At 47.6% G+C, this 21,313-nt stretch overlaps 1 protein-coding gene across 1 annotated transcript in view; it reads left to right on the forward strand.

The window, feature by feature from the left end:
• The first annotated feature begins 224 nt into the window (after positions 1-224).
• Positions 225-21,313, forward strand: part of pde9aa (phosphodiesterase 9aa) — a 52,916-nt gene continuing 31,827 nt past the window's right edge. The window contains exons 1-4 of the mRNA XM_076081042.1: positions 225-287; positions 13,053-13,123; positions 15,824-15,901; positions 19,575-19,618. Coding sequence (XP_075937157.1) covers positions 225-287; positions 13,053-13,123; positions 15,824-15,901; positions 19,575-19,618 — 256 coding nt within the window. The remainder of the gene's footprint in view (positions 288-13,052; positions 13,124-15,823; positions 15,902-19,574; positions 19,619-21,313) is intronic.

The raw sequence follows: 21,313 nt of genomic DNA on the forward strand, positions 1-21,313 counted from the left end.
GACAAAGCGGAGAGACACCGGGAGAAAGAGTCCGAGGAAAAGAGAGTTTGTATCGGTGTGTTCGACAGACGAACAGGCAGCTGCGATGCTGTCGGACCGCTGACTCCATTATCACCACCCTCGGGTTGTTTAACGGCGGTGAGACTAGGACCGGAGCGGTGACAGGGACCACGGAGCAGTAACCGCACAGCGAAACACCGACGCCGGGAAGAAGAGTGGGGACCATGGGCTCCGCTTCGTCCTCCTACCGGGTCATCTACCTGGACGTGGACGGCCGGATCCAGAAGGTACACAGAGGCTGTAGATGACTGTATGAAGGCTACAATGTGTCAACACTGTTAGTAAAACAGAGACAATGAAATAAGAATAAATCACAAGTATAACATAACGTTACAACACTCCAAACAAGTAGCTACAAGCCTTCATAGAGAGGCCACTTCTACTATGTATTTTAATAATAAATCCACGTTGTTTCAGAAGAAGAAGGGATTACATCAATACAAACATGAAAAGTGACTTTAGTTACCGAAATGATTAAAACAAAGAATATAAGCCTATAGTGCTCAAACTTTACTACAGCATTTCAAATATTATTATAATTATTATTCCTAATAACCAATATCATAATTGCTAATAAGCTACTGAATTAGCATATTTCAACCTTATGTTGTTAATCATGTTGTTATACACGGTTATAATTGACAATGAAGAAATACATGTTATCTCACCCATAATGGAGTTCCATAATAAGCATGATAATTCATAATGTAAAGTATCATAAGGAAGCCTATACAGCAGTAATATTACACGAGTAGCCTAGTAGACGTCAAATGACTTCGACAGTATATCTCTATAGGTGAAGCTATTATGTCACTTAAATTGTAATATTGACAACCGGAGAGTATGGAAATGTTACTGTGATGTGTTAATGATCAAACAAATGTCATTCAACATCACAAAGGGGCTTTAAACCCACGCTGGGCTCATTGGACAGCCTGCACGTCCATTAGATAGAAATGGGATGTGGTGAGTTAGCAGCAGCGTCATTCTGTCAGGAACCAACTAAAAAAGAAGTGTGTCCTTATCAAATATAAAGCATCTTCATAAATGCTGTCCTTTGATATGAGATGTGAAGCCACAGAGAGATGTGAGGCTTGCTTGAGTGAGGTGGGCACACAGGGAGCTGCAGGTCTGCCTTCATTCCTTCGTGCTGCGTGTCTGACAGTGAATTGAGTCAATTATACACCAACGCTGGTCCGGCCTTTAGTCTAAATGTCTGTTTATCACAGTCAATGTAATGATACTGAGCACTTTATTGGCTAAAAATAGTGTGCATAAGTAGAGACCATAGTTCTGATGATGTGTCTGAATCATCAGCATTCACTGCAACCTCACCGTTATCGTCTTCTGTGTGTGTGTGTTTGTGTGTGTGTGTCAGATGCAGTGAGAAATAGATTAGTGAGTGTGTGTGAATTGGGGATTATTGAGCGTCCATACAGGCAGAATAATCTCAGGCTCTGACCTCTAAATACACTCGGGCATGCAATTTATTCATCCACCATGAGAACCCCCGACTGGAGCTTCAGGTCACTGACTGACCACCCGTACAGCTCTTCTCCTCACACCTCAGAGCCTTGCTCCGCTGTTGGATGTTAATGGTTTTATGATAAATCTTGCAAATATTGAAGGAAATACACAGAAATGTTGCCACAAGTCAGCTGCAATAAAACCATCTTGTGTCAGCTAAAGTAGAGTAGAGTCAACTTTATTGTCCCTGAGGGGACATTTGTCTTGGGCACATTGCTAAAAACACAAAAACTGTTACGGGTGTAGTTAGGACCCAGGAGCAGTACGACAAGACCCGGACTGGTTTGATTTAAGTTCTTTATTAGAAACGCACGACAGGTAGAATATGCTCTGGCAGAATCCACGACAGGTTTCTCGGGGTCAAGGACAGAAGGGCTGAGTAAGTTTCCAGGGCAGGAGCAAGGCGAGGTAGTCCGGGACAGGCAGGGTCGGCAACAGGGAATCAGTCCAAGGGTGAGTGCGGGAAAGTTGAGCATGTAAGCAAAGAACGATCTGGCAGTGAGTGTGTCTGAGGCAGGGGTTTAAATAGTGAAGAGGCAGAGTGAGCAGGTGAGAGTGATGAGCTGATGAGGTGAGTGTGACTGGCAGGTGCCCTGAATGGACTAATTAGGTGAGTGAAAGGTGGATAGAAGTGACAGAGCTGTGACAGAACCCCCCCCTCAAGGGACGGCTCCGGAAGTCCAAAAAAAACAAAACAAAAAACAAAACGTCTCCCAAGGGAGGGTGGTGGGGGCCCGGAGGAGGGTCAAAACTCCTCTGAGGCCGCAGAGTCAGAATCCCCATCCGGGTGGGTGGAGGGGTTCAGGTGGGGGGGTTCCTTGGGCCCGGAGGGAGGTCTCTCATGGTCCACACCGGGGACCTGCTGGGTGTTCCTGGCAGTTGTCTGGGTCCTAGATGGTTGTTCTGGGTGCTGCCGATGAAATCTGGCGATGAGTCGAGGGTCGCAGATGTTCCGAGCCGGAACCCATTGCCTCTCCTCCGGACCGTATCCCTCCCAGTCGACCAGGTATTGAAGCCCTCGTCCCCAGCGGCGGGAGCGCAGCAGGCGATGGACAGAGTAAACCGGACCTCCTTCAAAGAGGCGAGGAGGCGGAGGAGGTGGAGCAGCCGGCACCAAAGGGCTCTCCCGGACCGGTTTGACCTTGGATACATGGAACGTGGGGTGAATGCGCATGGACCTGGGAAGCTTGAGCCTTACTGCTGCCGGGTTGATGATCCTCTCAATCTCGAACGGCCCGATGAACCGTGGGCCTAGCTTTTTAGACTCCACCCGCAAGGGTAGGTCCCTGGTTGCCAACCACACCCTCTGACCCACCTGGTAGATAGGGGCTGGGGTGCGGTGTCGATTCGCCGCTGTAGCAGCGCGGTCCGCAGACTGGAGCAGGGTTGCTCGGGCCCTAGCCCAGGTCTGGCGGCAGCGGCGGATGAATGTCTGGACAGATGGGCAGGAAACTTCCCTTTCTAATGCCGGGAACAGGGGTGGCTGGAACCCATAAGCACACTGAAAGGGTGACAAGCCTGTGGCGGAACTGGTCAGGGTGTTATGGGCGTACTCTACCCACATCAACTGGCGGGACCAGGAGGCAGGATTCCGGGAGACCATGCAGCGAAGGGCTGTTTCCATCTCTTGATTCTTCCTCTCCGTCTGACCATTGGACTGAGGATGAAACCCCGAAGACAGACTGACAGTGGCCCCCAGCAGAGTGCAGAATTCCCTCCAAAAGATGGAGGTGAACTGAGGACCTCGGTCGGAGACAATGTCGACTGGAATCCCATGCAGGCGGAAGATATGCAGACAGATGAGTTCAGCCGTCTCCTTAGCAGATGGGAGTTTGGGGAGAGGAATAAAGTGGGCCATCTTGCTGAATCTGTCGACCACTGTCAGAATGACGGTGTGGCCCTCAGATAACGGTAGTCCGGTGACAAAGTCCAGGGAGATGTGAGACCACGGACGATGAGGCACAGGGAGAGGCCGCAGGAGGCCGGCCGGAGCCTGATGGGAAGGTTTCTGTTGGTTGCACACAGGGCAGGCGTTGACGAATTCCCTGGTGTCCTCGTTGAGCGAGACCCACCAGAAGCGCTGCCGCAGGACGTCCTGGGTCCTCTGGATGCCCGGGTGGCAGGTAAGTGGAGAGGAGTGTGCCCACTGGAGGACGTCGGACCGAAGGCCCTGAGGAACAAACAGGCGGTTAGGAGGGCACGCGCTGGGACCGGCTTGACCCCTAGTAGCGGCCCTCACCGATTTCTCAATCTCCCAGGTGAGAACGCCTACTTGACAGGAGGCAGGGAGGATGGATGAGGGACCAGCGGTGGATTCCTCCTCCCCCTAGAACTGACGGGAAAGGGCATCAGGCTTGACATTGCGGGAACCGGGGCGATAGGAGAGCGTGAAGTGGAACCGGGTGAAGAATAATGACCACCTGGCCTGTCGGGAATTGAGTCTCTTGGCTGTGCGGATGTACTCCAGGTTCTTGTGGTCGGTCCAAACAAGGAATGGGAGCTTGGTCCCCTCCAACCAATGCCGCCACTCCTCCAGGGCCAGCTTTACTGCTAGTAGTTCTCGGTTACCAATGTCATAGTTTCTCTCGGCGGGGGAAAGCCGTCGCGAGAAAAAGGCACAGGGATGGAGCTTTTGATCAGTGGCCGAGCGCTGGGACAGGACACCCCCAACTCCTATGTCGGAGGCATCCACCTCCACCACAAATTGCCTGTCAGGATCCGGGACTCGGAGGATGGGTGCAGAAGTGAATCTGGACTTCAGGTTCTGGAAGGTCTCTTCAGCTGCAGAAGTCCATCGGAACGGGTTCTTGGAGGAGGTGAGGGCGGTGAGTGGGGAAGCGACCACACTGTAATTCCTGATGAACCTCCGGTAGAAGTTGGCGAACCCCAGGAAACTTTGAAGTTGCTTGCAGGAGCTTGGAACAGGCCAGGTAGTGACCGCGGCAACCTTAGCGGGGTCCATCTGGATGCTGCCCTGGGAGACAATATACCCCAGGAATGAAACCGTGTGAACATGAAACTCGCACTTCTCCGCCTTCACAAACAGGAGTTCTCCAGTAGGCGTTGAAGCACGGACTGGACATGGTGCACATGTTCCTCTTGGTTCTTGGAAAAGATCAGGATGTCGTCGAGGTAGACGAATACGTGCCGGTCCAACATGTCTCGGAGCACGTCGTTGACCAGGGCCTGGAAGATGGCGGGGGCGTTGGTTAAGCCGAAGGGCATCACAAGGTACTCGTAATGTCCTTTAGGTGTATTGAATGCCGTCTTCCACTCATCCCCTTCCCTGATCCGGACCAGGTGATAGGCATTGCGGAGGTCAAGCTTGGAGAAGATGGTGGCCCCTTGAAGTAGCTCGAAGGCCGTTGCGATGAGTGGCAAGGTGTAGCGGTTCTTAACCGTGATTTCATTTAAGCCCCGGTAGTCGATGCAGGGTCTGAGGGTTTTGTCCTTCTTATCCACAAAGAAAAATCCAGCCCCTGCGGGAGAGGACGAGGGGCGTATGATACCGGAAGCCAGGGAGTCATTAATATACTTGTCCATAGCTTCTCTTTCAGGAGCTGACAGGGAATACAGGCACCCCTTAGGTGGAAATGTACCAGGATGGAGGTCGATGGCACAATCATACGGACGGTGAGGAGGCAGAGACAGGGCCTTGGATTTGTTGAATACTTCCCCAAAGTCCAAGTATTCCGCAGGAACCCCCGGAAGTTCAGGCGTGGACCTGGAGAGCGCGGCACTTCGTGGAACGGCGGCTTGCTTCAGGCAGACTAGGTGACAGGCCTGGCTCCAACCCCGAAAAGCTCCCGTAGTCCAGTCGACGTGCGGATTATGTCGACGCAGCCAGGGGTATCCCAGAATGAGGGGGATGTGAGGAGTTTGCAGGATGTGGAAACTGATGGTCTCGTGGTGGTTGCCGGATAACAGCATGTGTACCGGGACGGTTTGGTGAGTCACCGTTCCCAGGAGATGACCGTCCAGGGCGCTGGCTGAGACCGCCTGTGGAAGAGGTCTCCGGTCGATTCCCAACTGGGTAACAAGGTCCTCGTCCATGATGGACGCGTCTGCTCCAGAATCCAGGAAGGTGGAAATAGTATGGGAGCCCCCGGTTAATAGTAGTTGGGCGTGGAAAAGTGGTCGTTGACAGGCGGAGGATCGGGAATCAGCTCGGCTCACCCGTACCTCCCTCCTTACTGGCGAGCCCGGTCTTTTAACGGGCAATTGTAAGCATAATGACCCGCCTGACCACAGTACATGCATAGGTTTCCCCGTCTGCGTCGCTCTCGTTCCTCTGTGGATAGCCCAGTACGTCCCACTTGCATGGGTTCACTCGCCTGAGGAAGCGGCTGCGTCGGCGTGTAATCCAGAGCCGTAGCACGAGGAAAGCGAGACGGTGGCCCTTGACTTGGCTGTCCCCGGCGCCTTGCCAGCCGTCTGACTTGGATGCGGCGATCCACTCTGGAGGTAGTCTCGATAAGTCCGTCCAGGGACGTGGGTAGCTCAATCGAGATGAGTTCATCCTTGATGTAATCCGCTAACCCGAGCAGATATGCGTCACACTGGGCGTCCATCCCCCATGAGCTTAATCGAGCCTGGGTCCGGAATTCGATGGCATAGTCCGTGACCGATCGGTGGCCCTGCTGGAGCCTCATTAGCCCTCCGGTGACGTCCGGTCCTCCGGAAACTGCCCCGAAAACCTTGCGTAACTCGGCAGAAAAGGACTGGAAGGAAGCACAGGCAGGAGTACGACGATCCCACTCCGCCGTTCCCCACAGCCGAGCTCTCCCCGTCAGGTGGTTGATGGTAAACGCTACCCTGGCGTCTTCAGACGCGAAAGTGCGGGGCTGCAACGCAAACAGGATGGAGCAGTTCGTCAGGAATGCGTTGCAACCCTCAGGATCCCCGGCGTAGCGTTCGGGTTCCCCCACCCGGGGCTCCGAGACCGCCGTAGATGCTGCTGGCTCCATTCCCGACTGAACCGGAGCGAGTTGCGGTGAAGCAGCCACGTTGGCCGGAGCTGTGGCTGCCGTGAGTTGTCGTACCTGGTCTATCAACGTGATGAGAACCTGGTTTTGATTCGCCAGGTCTTGGCGAACCTCGGCGGTGTTGGTGGCGACCATGGTCTGGGTTCGTCGCATCGCCTCCTCGATCGCCTCGAGCCGGGCCCCTGCGGTGGCGTCGTCTGCTGGATCCATGTTGTGGCCAGATCGTACTGTTACGGGTGTAGTTAGGACCCAGGAGCAGTACGACAAGACCCGGACTGGTTTGATTTAAGTTCTTTATTAGAAACACACGACAGGTAGAATATGCTCTGGCAGAATCCACGACAGGTTTCTCGGGGTCAAGGACAGAAGGGCTGAGTAAGTTTCCAGGGCAGGAGCAAGGTGAGGTAGTCCGGGACAGGCAGGGTCGGCAACAGGGAATCAGTCCAAGGGTGAGTGCGGGAAAGTTGAGCATGTAAGCAAAGAACGATCTGGCAGTGAGTGTGTCTGAGGCAGGGGTTTAAATAGTGAAGAGGCAGAGTGAGCAGGTGAGAGTGATGAGCTGATGAGGTGAGTGTGACTGGCAGGTGCCCTGAATGGACTAATTAGGTGAGTGAAAGGTGGATAGAAGTGACAGAGCTGTGACAAAAACAGCATTATGCTACTGATAACCTCTCTGTTACTGCCTGTAGCTTAGCCACAAGAACACAGAGCCCAGCAGAACATCCAGATGTATTGCCATCTGAACCATGTCTGCCTCAGTACAATTAAAAACATGAATCACTGGCCTAATATGAAACATCATTACTTACACACACACACATACACACACACATCTAAAACAGCATACACGCCCTGTTGGGCAGTCACTGTCCCTCATCGTGTACGTCTCAGATGGTTCGTCCCGTCACTGCTGATGCAGAGAGGTTGCACTGCTGAACTCATCTCCACACTGGTGTGCTGAGGCTCTGTTACATCGACAAACCAATGGAGGAGCAGCAGCTCATCAAAGGACACATAATGAGCTTCATACTTCACCGGCACTTTGCATGTTTTGTGTCGTGTCTTCTTTGTGGAGCTCACACAGAGTGTGAGCTCCACAAAGAAGACACGACATGTGGTTGTCATGCAGACATTTTCAATATGCAGTAGCGTGGTGGGGGGGGGGGGGGGGGGGATCGGCTCTCGTTTTAAGGGTTAATACAGTTTCATGAGTTTCAAGCATCAGACGAGTTTGCTGTGGCTTGAACACTAGTGAAGAAGAAATGGATACAAATGCTCTATGTAGCATTCTATGGATCGAGTGTTCAGTGATCAGCTACGGATCAATAGAGACCACAACTCTATTCACCCAGGGGGTCTTTGTTCTGATGTGGTTCTGGAGTGTGTGTGTGTGCGTGTGCGTGAGCGTGAGTGTGAGTGAGTGTGTGAGTGTGAGTGAGTGTGAGTGAGTGTGTGTGTGTGAGTGTGCGTGTGTGTGTGCGTGTGCGTGAGCGTGAGTGTGAGTGAGTGTGTGAGTGTGAGTGAGTGTGAGTGAGTGTGTGTGTGAGTGTGAGTGTGTGTGCGTGAGCGTGAGTGTGAGTGAGTGAGTGTGTGAGTGTGAGTGAGTGTGTGTGAGTGTGTGTGTGTGTAAGTGTGTGTGAGTGTGTGTGTGTGTGCGTGTGCATGAGTGTGCGTGTGAGTGTGAGTGAGTGAGTGTGTGAGTGTGTGTGTGTGTACGTGTGAGTGTGAGTGAGTGAGTGAATGAGTGAGTGAGTGTGAGTGTGTGCGTGTGCATGTGCGTGTGCGTGTGTGCGAGTGAGTGTGCGTGTGAGTGAGTGAGTGTGTGTGTGCGTGAGTGTGCGTGTGAGTGAGTGAGTGAGTGTGTGTGTGTGTGTGAGTGAGTGAGTGTGTGTGTGTGCGTGTGCATGAGTGTGTGAGTGAGTGTGCGTGTGCGTGTGTGAGTGAGTGAGTGTGTGTGTGTGTGTACGTGTGAGTGAGTGAGTGTGTGTGTGTGTGTGTGTGTGTGTGTGTGAGTGAGTGAGTGAGTGAGTGTGTGTGTGTGTGTGTGTACGTGTGAGTGTGTGTGTGAGTGTGAGTGAGTGAGTGAGTGAGTGAGTGTACGTGTGAGTGTGTGTGTGTGTGTACGTGTGAGTGTGTGTGTGTGTGTGAGTGAGTGAGTGTGTGTGTGTGCGTGTGCATGAGTGTGTGAGTGAGTGTGCGTGTGCGTGTGTGAGTGAGTGTGTGTGTGTGTACGTGTGAGTGTGAGTGAGTGAGTGTGTGTGTGTGTGTGTGTGTGTGTGTGTGAGTGAGTGAGTGAGTGAGTGTGTGTGTGTGTGTGTGTACGTGTGAGTGTGTGTGTGAGTGAGTGAGTGAGTGTGTGTGTGTGTGTACGTGTGAGTGTGTGTGTGTGTGTATGTGTGAGTGTGTGTGTGAGTGTGAGTGAGTGAGTGTGTGTGTGTGTGTGTGTGCGTGTGAGTGTGTGTGTGTGTGTACGTGTGAGTGTGTGTGTGTGTACGTGTGAGTGTGTGTGTGAGTGAGTGAGTGTGTGTGTGTGTGTGTGTGTGAGTGAGTGAGTGAGTGAGTGTGTGTGTGTGTGTGTACGTGTGAGTGTGTGTGTGAGTGTGAGTGAGTGAGTGTGTGTGTGTGTGTGTACGTGTGAGTGTGTGTGTGAGTGTGAGTGAGTGAGTGTGTGTGTGTGTGTGTACGTGTGAGTGTGTGTGTGAGTGTGTCCTGCAGCTCTTTGGTTGTATTTGGTTTCTCACAAGCAGCCATATCTTCTGTATTTACTGTGGATGACTGAGCTGTTTGTGGGATCAGGGGTCATGCTGGTACCGGTACCGGTCCCTGAAGCAGCTGTGTAACACACACAAGCTCTAGTATTTGGATGACGGTGTTAATAATCGACTAGTTTCAGCTCAGGGTTACAGAGTGACAGTTATGAGCATTGATTTGACTATGAAAGGATGAACGATTGGTAAGGAAAGGAACACAGTCAGTGGGCGGTCCAGTGTGCATGCTTCCTCGCTTTAATTGAACGCATATTTAAATGACTTTGAAATGACAAACCTGTTGCATATTCAGCTCCACTTTTCATACACACACTGTGGACAGCAGCTTGCATTACAAAGCGCTGCTCTTACTCCCGTTGTTTCCTCTGCTCTGTTCTCACGTCCTTATTCAGGCTCATCACTCTGTGGTTCGTGTGTGCGGTTTGCGTGATCAGATTGAACATGGCTTCTCTTTTATCTGCATAGCACTGGATCCTCGTCCTGGCTGCGTTCAGGGAACAGATTATGATAAATGTGTTCGTTATTGAAATCAGTCGTGCTATCTTATAACGAGAACATGAATCTGTTGAGCATCGGTTAATACTGTGGAGAGAAAATTAAAATAAGCACTCTGCTTAAACATCCCAGGAGTATTTAACTAACCAAATGAATTCATAGTAAAAAAACAACAGAGACATAAGAGCATATAAATGACCAATGAAGTCACTCAAAGACCCCGTTAAGGGGAGCGGAGGAAGGACGGTGATACCTGACAGGATCAGCACCGGTTCTGCATGCATACCCAGAATGCTTCACCAGAGTTAGAGAGACAGAGTTACAGACTCTTGAATTGCTAGAAATCGACCAGTTAATCAGTTTGGGTGATTATCAGTAAGAAGCACTTTGAATGAATGTAGACGCCGTCAGAGCAGAATTTAAATTAGGGAGCGATTCTCTACTTCACAAAAACTCCAAAAACCTTCAGTGCATTATTCTTTCTGGCGATAGCGTTAGAAGATATCTGAGCCGTTCACTTTATTCCTCTGTAGAATATATAACGCAGCAGCATCAGCTCCTGGTCCACGATACAGACAGGAGACAGGGAGGATCAGAAACCCTTCAGCTGCTACTTTAACTCACCAGATACTCCAGCCACGTAACTCTGCGTTCATGACAGGAGATCACACTTTAGGAGCCTCCTGACTCCGGGAATATGCAGCAACTTTAAAGGTTTGTAAGAGCAGCCGTTAGAGAAGTAATCCTGGCCAGTCAGAAGCTCAGAACAGCACATGGCCCATTTCAAATACAGAGAACATGTTCCAACCATGTAATCCATCACATCACACTTCTATGTTCTCTAACTGATAGTTGAGTTCAGAGTAAGAAAGGTTCATTACAAACAGCAGCAGACAGAAGTAAAGCCGGTATTTCTGTCCGCCTCTAGTTATTAGTATATAGTACTCACCTCTTCAAGAAGGCCTACCCTTCCGCTTAGCACTTACCTAGCATCTACTGTATTCATACTAGCTTATTGCACTTATTGTTTTTATATTAGCTTGTGGCACTTATTGCATTCCTTTGTTTCTGCACTGTACGTTGGCTCTGGTTTATGCTCTTAGATGCTTGTTTGAGGTAGGGACATGCACTTATTACTTCTGGTGACTAGTTGTTCTCTCGAAAACCGATGTTGAATACACTTATTGTAAGTCGCTTTGGATAAAAGCGTCTGCTAAATGACTGTAATGTAATGTAATGTAATGTAGTATTCATATAATATTAATATACTTAGGGCTACTTGCTTTGCTCAAGGAGCATAGACAAATACCAAAAGAATACCAACAACCATACATGACAGCACATAATATAACATGAACATAAACATCATAAAAAGCATGATTTGGCAAATTGATAAAAGACATCATATTTCATAACCATACATTTCCAGTAATATAGGAAGAAGTGTTTGTGTTTCAGAGCAGAGATGAAAAGCAGCTGTAGACGTGGTGTTTGTGAAGCACTGCTGTCTGTCCGCTGACCTCCACCAGTCCCTGTCTCTTCCACCTGTGACAGGCTGCCACTGCCAGACCGCTGAAGTGCTCTTTGACCTCTCTCCTCCACCACCATCCGCTCCTTAGTCCTGACAGCACTCGTCAAACCAGCCTCCAGCAGCACCGCACGGCCGCCCCGTGTCATCTCTCGCAGCCACAGAGCTGTTCGTTGATCTTCGATGCCACACATCACATGCAAATACCTTCTGTATCTATGTGGCTCATCCTTCTTTGACACAAATCATTTGTCATGTTCAATGACAGTGCTTGGCCTTGTTCTGAAGCTGGAGGAGGAGAAGGACAACATATTTATTGCCCCTGTGCTGCAACATGCACATTCTCTAATCAGAAGAAGAGACCCGAGCGTTGGAAGCCAAGAGTTTCTCCCCAGTGGTTGATTGCTCCACTTTCACACAGCTGTAGAGAGAGGAGGAAGGAGAGCCATGACACCCTACTGTACCCTACTGCACTCTACTGTACCCTACTGTACCCTACCCTACTGCAGGAGGACTGTTAGTCTGCTAACGTTTGATTAGAACTACAGAAAGATGTTGAAAATATCCACATAAGTAGCTGATTTAAAATGTACTCTAAATTAAATTGAGTTCCGTCCATCACATTATTCTCCAAATGGTACATGGACTGTACTTGTAGAGTTCTTTTCTAGTGTTGCGTCCACTCAAAGGTCTTTAACACTACATGTCATCATTCACCCATTAACACTGATGACAGGGCCACCATGCAAGGTGCCACCTGCCCACCAGGACTCTCTAACATTCACACAACATTCATCCATTCGAGAGCAACTTGGGGTTAAGTGTCTTGCCTCTGCTCTGCCACTGAGCCACGGTCAAAACAAGACTAAAGACTAGCACACCAGGAATAAAGCTGTTAGTGCACTGAAATTAATGTCTGCAATTGTACCCGAGTGTCTGAATACTGATTGTGAATTTTTTGTACTATATAGTGCCTCAAAAATTCCCACAATGGAACAAAAAAGTAGTGTACATGGCATGTACACTACTCTGCTAACAATCCCACAATGCAATGTTCCACATTTGTAAATGAAAGTTACCGTTGTATCTGACAGTGATGACACTAAATGATAATGATTTAAAACAAAATGTGCTGCTCGTAGAATAAGTAACTACTGAGTGAAGGAGGGGGATGTCACACGCAGCCTGAGTGCTCTCATGGGATGAACAGGCCTGAACAGCAGCACCGACCGTGGAACTGTTCACATTGTGGATGCTGCGTTGAGTGCATGTAATGTTAAATGTGCTGTTGAGAAATAATCATGTTCATACGAGGCTTCAGACAGACTGTGTCTGAAGCCTCAGCTTCATCCTCACTTCATCAGCCTCAGCTGGGCTTTAAGCCCAATGCTAACATTAGCTAGCAACATGCTAATGTTTAGCTTGTTTGTATGCTAATGGTAGCAGGTTAGCATGCAGTCTTATTTTCAATAAGCTAAACAGCTCACTTGAAGCTGGTATTAAAAGTAATAAGCTGACTATCTGATGTGCAGTAAGGATTACAGATGTGATGTTTTTACTTCCCCTGCTTTACAAAGGATGCCATCATGTTGTGAAGAGGTTCATATCCAGATTGAATATGTTCAGTTGTTGGGTCATGGATTTTAAATTGTTCCTTATCATGTGTGTGTGTGTGTTGTTCTCCCTCAGGTGGTGTTCAGTAGATTATGCAGCCCGTGTGACATTAAGGATCTGCTCTGTACAGCCCTGGGTGTGCCAAGGTAAAACACACACACACGCACACGCACGCACGCACACACACACACACGCTCACACACACACACGCACGCACACACACACACATGCACACACACACGCACACACACACTCACACACACATACACACGCACACACACACTCACACACACATACACACACACACACGCACGCACACACACACACACACACACATGCACACACACACGCACACACACACTCACACACACACACACTCACACACACATACACACACACACACACACACTCACACACACATACACTCACACACACATACACACATACACACACACACACACACACACACACACACACTCACACACATACACACACACACACACACACACACACACACACACACACTCCAGAACCACATACAAATCTGTATGTAATCTTTTATGAATATAACCCCTCAGCTGCTTCTGTTTGTGTGCAGCAAGAGGGAGAGTAAAGCCTGAACAATATTTTGAAAGGTTGAACGCCAACAAATATGGATTAAGGCAGGAGTTCTTCTTGGAGTTCTTCTTGGAGTTCTTCTTGGATAAAAAACATGTTTTGAATTTTGGAAATGATTATGTCTAACTTTTTTCAATAACTTTTGACAAGGCTTTGGAGTTATTGGAAATGTTGGAATCACACAGAAACAATCGTACGCAGCAATCTAACTCTTTAAGTGTAGTACTGTTCAGTACTGTTTGTCACTGGCACTGACGGCCTGATCTTCACTTCACTGTCTCTGCTGCTGCGTGTTCACTGGGCCGGCCTGTCAGCCCTGTCAGATATTAATGCTGCAGAATGAATACAGAGCAAATACTAACTAGTGTAGCCTGATCTCTACCTGTAACTGTGCAGAGATGCCGGTTTTATACAGAATAAATAGACATTTGATTTAGTGGTTCCTATTACGAGCAGGCCCATAACGTGAATCATAACTTCAGTGCAGTTACACACAGATTCTCCTCTGCTGTGTTGTTTGTAGACAGATAATCCTTCATCACTGGAACAAGCAGCAAGGTTTCTTTCCACACCTGGAAACACCACATTATATTATATTGTTATAGCTTTATGAATGCATGATGATGAAAATGTTAACTTTCATAATAAACATTAAATCCAGTTACCCTTTACAGTTTATGAGCTGCTGTGGAGAGACGCCGACCTTCTTGTATTCATTATTAGTGCAACACTAATAGGAACATAATCTTAATGCTCTCGTGTCCCACTAGCTTCACATCGTGTTGTTGTCCTGCTGTCCTGGGACTGAGCGTTAGACGTCCAGGTGGGATGATGGGGCCTGAGTTCATGCATCGTATTCAGGCCTGCGTGAGAAGATTCAGACTGGTTCAATGAAATATATATCTGTTATCATATATCATTTGATTACACATTCAAAATTAGGCTATACATTATATCATTTTGACGACTTTTTAAATTGTATTTTTGTTTTCCCCCAAGACCTCTGACTTGAGACCCGTTATCATACACGTCACATGTCATCCCTGTAACTCAATAACAGGATCAGATGTCAGAAGAAGCCTGCGGTCATTGAAGACTGATATCACCTCAGCATGGCTCCTGCTGCACATGTGAAGCTCAAGTTTGCATACATTTGGACATTGTCAATTATCTTTCTATGTTGCGTCTGTGCTCCATCAGTAGGAGGTGAAGAGAAGTATCATGCACTCACTCTTGTTGCAAGTGGTTTCAATACAACACGTATAGTAACACATAAGGACTACAGTGTACGCCTTACATGAAGAAGAATATAATCAAAAGTCAGAGAGTTTCAACCAGCTGCACCACCAGTGGCTGTGAAGACAGGTGGAGTTAATGGTCTCACTTTGTTTGTATTAGATTTCGGTGAGTCTAGTTTTCTGTTTTATTGCTTAATATATGAACTTTTAAAGCTAGGGTTGGTCATCTTGAGAAATTAGAAAGAGTTCACTAAATTTTAAAAAGTACTGAACCACAAACACCCAGCCAGTGTTCCAAAGAAAGTAGCTAGCAGCAGTGGCTCCAAAAGTTTCTAAATCTATAGCGAGAAGGTCAACAAGTCAGCAACACTGACAGCCAATCTCTTCAAACCTCCCTCCAGATTTACAGAGATGTGGGGAAAAGAGGGGCAACAGATGCAGATGAGCCCTCTCCAGGAGATCAGAAGAAGACAGAACACTGTCATCAGAGCAGCTGTGTTCTTAGTCCCAGTAGGCGTTCGTATTCTAGTAACTAAAATGACTTCTTCTGGTCAGACGTTACAACATTTGAGTGGATTTTTTCTGGCAGACTAATGTTACATTTGTAGAGCTGTATGCATGTTAGCATTGTCATTGTGAGCATGTTAGCATGCGGACACTAGACATTCCTTTATATGTTGTACCTTGTGTCATTCACTTCTCACGTTGTCATCGAAGCAGCATCAATGTAGCATCTGTTCTGTTATTGATCTACAGACATTGCTTATGATCCCTGGAGGATGAATTCACCTTTTTTGTGCCCAGACAACATCGATATTCAGTGTTGTGCTCAACAACACATGAGGACGGATGTTTTGCCCTGATGGAAGATTGGAACTGGGCTGTATGCATTATATATATATATATATATATATATATATATAATGCATTCATGCAGCCTTACACATGGCTTCTAGTAGAATTGAAACATGTGTTTTTGTCTTCATGCAGGAGCACTAATCTGTCCCTGCTGGATTCTTCTGGAGCCATGGTGTCCATCGACCCCACCATGCCACACAACACAGAGAGGTATTGGAAAGTCTGCATCCCACTGATGTCTTAATTGATAAATTGATTATTTGATAGAACATCTGCTGGCTGTTTGATTGAAAGACACATTCTCTGATTGGCTGTAAACTCCGGCGTCCCCTGCTCCTTCCTCCTCAGCTGTTAGCACATCACTAGCTCCTTCCTCCTCAGCTGTTAGCACATCACTAGCTCCTTCCTCCTCAGCTGTTAGCACATCACTAGCTCCTTCCTCCTCAGCTGTTAGCACATCGCTACAATGAGCTGCCATGACATGTGATCTTTATGTTTGCATTAGAAGCCCCCCTGAGTTTACCTGGAGCCTGTTCATTCATAAGTAATTAGAAATACAGCTCAGAGTAAATACGCCTAATCATTTTTATCATTCACAACATAATGTACCACTATTGACTTTCTCTGGTAAAACGTTCTTCAGTAAACTAACACTGCCAACATGTGATTGGCCTTATGGTAGTCTTCCTATGGTGAAGATCTAGATTCTACATGTTGCACCCTTAAAATGAACCGCCCAACAACACGTCCATCTTCGTTTTGCAACTTTTATTTACAAACCCCACGGTTAAGCACAAGCACATTTTGCCTTCAGCCTGCATACATCACGTTCTCTCAAAAAACTCTCTTAAAGCGACAGCGCTTTCTTCTAAAGGGTCAGTACACCAACTTTCTTCCCTTTACAGTTAGCAAGCATAACTACTGAAGTAAAACAAATATGCATGAACTTAAACACATATTTAAAGCAAATTATTTTACATAGACACACTGATAGTAAATTAGCAAGAAATATGAAATTACATATTTCAGTGCGCTACACCCACATTGTGTTTTTAAATATGTATATTTGTGTTTCTAATTACTAATTATCAAGGATGTACAGGACAATTTATTCCACCATTTTATTGCTGCTCATGCAAATGTTTTTCTCAAAATCAGCGATCAACAAACCTCAAAAAGATTTGTCTCATGTTTCCTCACATAGAGGATTTCTTACAAAGGTTATCTGATAGCAGTGTCTAAAACAAGATTGAGCAGAGAACCAGCTATAGAATATCTTAGTTGTTAGACTAAGAAGCACACTAAACATTTACAATGGGCTTTCCTTTAAGATGTAAAGCTTGTCACAGTCGAGCTCCTGATTTACCTCCAAAGCAGCAGAGGCACTAGTCTAGACCCACGCTGGAAAGTAAGAAATATATTATATTACATTGAATTAACAATATTTAATAGAATATAATTTGCAACAAGTAACCCAAGAAGTCTCTCTGAACTCTGTTAAGACAGAAGAATTCTGATGCAGAAGTATAATGATGACACAAGAGCAGTTAGCTTTCATTCTCTACAGAGCTTCTGTCTGTAGTTAGAGGCCAAAGTGCCCTCCGTCATTCAACTTCCAAAGCAAATTAATTAACATCACATCTTGCACTAAAGTGGGGATTCAGGGATACGTGCCCAAGAAAAAGAGAGCTAGAGGGCTGGACGGTGGTGGAGCAAAATTCCCCAGGCAGGCATCCAGAGGGCCGTCTCTGGAGGGTGACCAGGAGGCTGGAGAGATGAGTGAAGCAGGTCTGGAGGACGACCAGGAGGCAAGACCAAAAAGCTTGACTCCTCTGACGGCTGGCCACAAATCCGGAACCCCTCTGGAGGCCGGCATGGAGACTTAAGATCAGGAAAAACAGCTGGTACCAGAAAACTTGGCTCTGGCATGGGGCAGGCTGCTGGACCAGGTTGCTGGAGATCTGGACCAGATTCAGACAACTGGAGTTCAGGATTGGACTCTGGCAACTGGAGTTACCACACTGGAAGACGGCCATGGAGACGGGACCACATTGGAGGCCTGCCACGGAGACAGGACCACACTGAAGGACAGACACATTGACGGTACCCTATTGGAGGACTGCCCCTGGGATGGGACCAAACTGGCAGTGAAGATGGGACCTCTCTCAAGCATGACCGAGGGACTTGAAGCCAGGAATGGCAGCTGGTGAAACCAGGGAACCAGGAGACTGCAGCACCACAGGTACTGATGACTGCCACAGCTCGGCAGGAACAGGTATCGGCCAGGACTCCGTCTTGAACAAGGAACAGGTGTCGGCCGGGCCAACGACAAGGAACAAGGCTTGGTGTCTACTGGCGCCCTCAACTCAGGAACTGGTGTCAGTCGGACCACCATCTGGAAACGAAGGGCAGTTGCGGCTGGATAGCTGACAGGACTAGAGGTGCAGGTGACGGCCCGACGTCTGGGCGTAGATCATGGCACTGGGCAGATGAGGCTCTGTGTCGATGGGCAGCTTGGGGGATCGACCCACGCTTCCTACTACGAAATGACAGGAGGCTGAGAGTGAGAGTGGGTTGCAGACTGGAGGCTAACTGACTGTTAGCTGACAGGTAAGCAGGCTGGAGGTTAGCAGGCTCAACGCTATCAGGCAAAAAGAATAGATAGGTAACAACCTTGCTAGCCAGGGCCTGGAAGAAACTTCCCGGAGTGCTATAGTCAGATCTGCCTTCTTTTCAAGAGCAATAGAGGTGTTGTTGCTGCAGTACAGAAGGATCTGAATGTTGAGTATTACCTCCTCAAAGTTGTAGCTGGGAACATGTTTGGTCATCAGCCCGGATGGATGGAAGCCGGATGTGGTTCTGCCTGCAGTGGGCTGGTCGCCGTCGGTGCCCCACTGGAGTTGAGCTGAAGGAGTTTATGGTGAACCTGCATGATTTTGTCTGATTTGACATAGAATCAGACCCAGTTGCACTGATGACAAGCATGAAGAATAACTATATAGAAATAGACCATCTTCTTGCTGATGGTCTGGAGCCGGGGATCGGACCACGGATCTTCCAACTAGTGGACAACCTGCTCCACCTCCTGAGCCACAGCCTCCCCAAGAAATCATGAATCATCTCGAGGCAATCATCTCCATAAACAGCACATGACATGATCATGTTTTTCAGAAGAGAAGACAACAACAAGTCACTTTTAGTCATTATGTATATTATTGACATTAGGTTAGATTAGAGCTTCAAGTCAGTAACTGCACCTTTTTTTCCTGAAGACCATATAAACCAAAGATGACACATCCAGTTTCATTCTTGGAGTGGAATTTTCCCAAGTTACTGTTTGGTCATTTAGAATGACCTTCAGAGATGCTACAGACGTCTAGTGCCATCCAAAGCTTCCACTTTGACAAGAAAGAACAATGTGGACTGACTGAATTACTCCCAGTTACTCAACACACATGCAGCATAGAAGCTGTCCATGGAGCCTGAATAGAACGGTTCTTTAATGATGATCTGGTCTCATTAGACAAACACTTGATTCACTTCGTTCCCAAAGTTATAGACACACACATTCACAGTCAAACACATACACACAAGCACACACTGATAGGGGAGGACACTTTAATGTGTGTGTGTGTGTGTGTGTGTGTGTGTATGTTTGCTATTTTATCTCAGGGTGAAATCTGAAACCCTTTATTTGAGTGTTGGTAATCTTCCCCATAAACAGTGGAAGTGTGTGGAATGTGCGTTTGTGTGTGTGAGCATGTGTGTCTGTGTTCCCTCTTGAATGAGTAAGTGGGAGGAAGAGTACAGCGCGTCGGCTGAGAGGACAGAAGCTTCACACACCTCTGCTCTGAACTAACCTGTGTGTCCGGTTGTGTTGAAGGTCACCGTATCGAGTGGTGCCTATGACTGGAGGACAGCTAGCTGGTGAGTTCCAGGGACTACACACACACACACACACACACACACACACACACACACACACACACACACACACACAAATTCACTCAGTCAAAAGATGACATAAAATTTGAGTGTATTGTGTAGAAAAGATATACATAAGAAACATTTATTTTGTTTCGCCCAAAATCAGAAATTTTCCTCAGAGTGTTTTACAGTCTGTACACATGCGACATCCTCTGACCTTTGACCCTCACATCAGAACAGGAAGAACTCCCCAAACACAACTGTAAAACAATGAAGTGTAATTGTTATGATTATACACAAGCACTGTAACAGTGTTAAATGTGGAACACAGCAGTCATCAGCCCTGTCCTAAAGAATAAAATGATTTCAGACTGGTCGCCTTGAACCCTGTGATGATGAAACGTATGGAAAGAATGATGGAACAGTTAGACCCACACCAGCTGCACACAGACACCACAGAGGCACTCATGATGCACCTGGTGCTGAACATCACAAGGCCTGAGCCACACTAGTGTTTGTTGACTTCAGTTACATGTAACATCCTGCAGCCTCACAGATTACACTGAATCAGCTTAACATCAACACATCAACACATTCAGAACTTGCATGTGTTTCATAAGTATTGTGCTTTAACATTATGAAGTAAATGTTGAGTGCACAATGTGATGACTGTAGAAGAGAAAGAGGATAGCGCTTCCCCCAGGCACCAAAGAGTAAGAACTAAAGCTCTTTGCAGTTAGCAAAGATGTCACTCTGAAGTTACAGTGGAAAACAGACTGCTGCTTGTCCTGTGTTGGTGCTGGTAACAAGCTCTGAGGATCATAGAAGGCCATCGGTTGGCTTTGCAAGAGCGGCTCCAACAATAACACGACTTGGAAACGCTGGGATGTGGATGATTTGACATGTAGGCTTCATACCAAATCTTGGTCACTCCAGCGTCCCTGTCTTAATTAATCACAGACAACAGTCTGCAGTGACCTGTGACCCTCTCACACAACATGGAATGTGAGTGACACAATGTACAAACTACTACTGACCAACAATGTCTTCTGTTTTTACAATGTCTTGTAGCTGTTAGTTTATTGGCCCATGGTGTTGAACTTTGTGCACGACAGTGGAGCTGTTGGCCAATGGCAGGGCTGTGATCGTGAGTCCAGCCTGTTGTCATTGTGTGGGAAGAGGAATCAGAAGTGGCTTGTTAACACATCAAGCTGTGAGCCGGCTCCTATCCACTGCACTCTGTTGATCAGCGAGGCTGAGAGCAGAGAGAAAGGGGCACTTTGATCTATCTTTTCTCTTCTCCCTCTTGTGACTCTGCCATCTGTTGCTTTGGCCATCTGACGCTCTCCCACTGACTTACATAACCTCTGCATGTGTTCATGTATCTGTGAGCCAGTGTGCTTCACAGCACTGTTGATACGCAGCTCCACTAGTTTCTATTGTATTTTGATTGACATATTCTACCTCAATGGATCCATCTGTTTACCCCAGACTCCTGTGTGTGTGTGTGTGTGTGTGTGTGTGTGTGTGTGGACCATTGGTGGTCTATAGAGGAGGCAGGGGAGGCGTACGCCCCGCTTGGTGCCATCATGTTCAAAAGAAACTTAGCTAAGACGTGATGACGTGCCCTGATGGGTGCTCTACCAGTGGAGAAACCCAGATGTGGTTCCATACAGGCTGCTCTACATGCTAGAA

This window comes from Anarhichas minor, unplaced genomic scaffold, assembly GCF_050575085.1.
Source record: "Anarhichas minor isolate MPS153535 unplaced genomic scaffold, ASM5057508v1 ptg000078l, whole genome shotgun sequence".
NCBI lineage: Eukaryota > Metazoa > Chordata > Actinopteri > Perciformes > Anarhichadidae > Anarhichas > Anarhichas minor.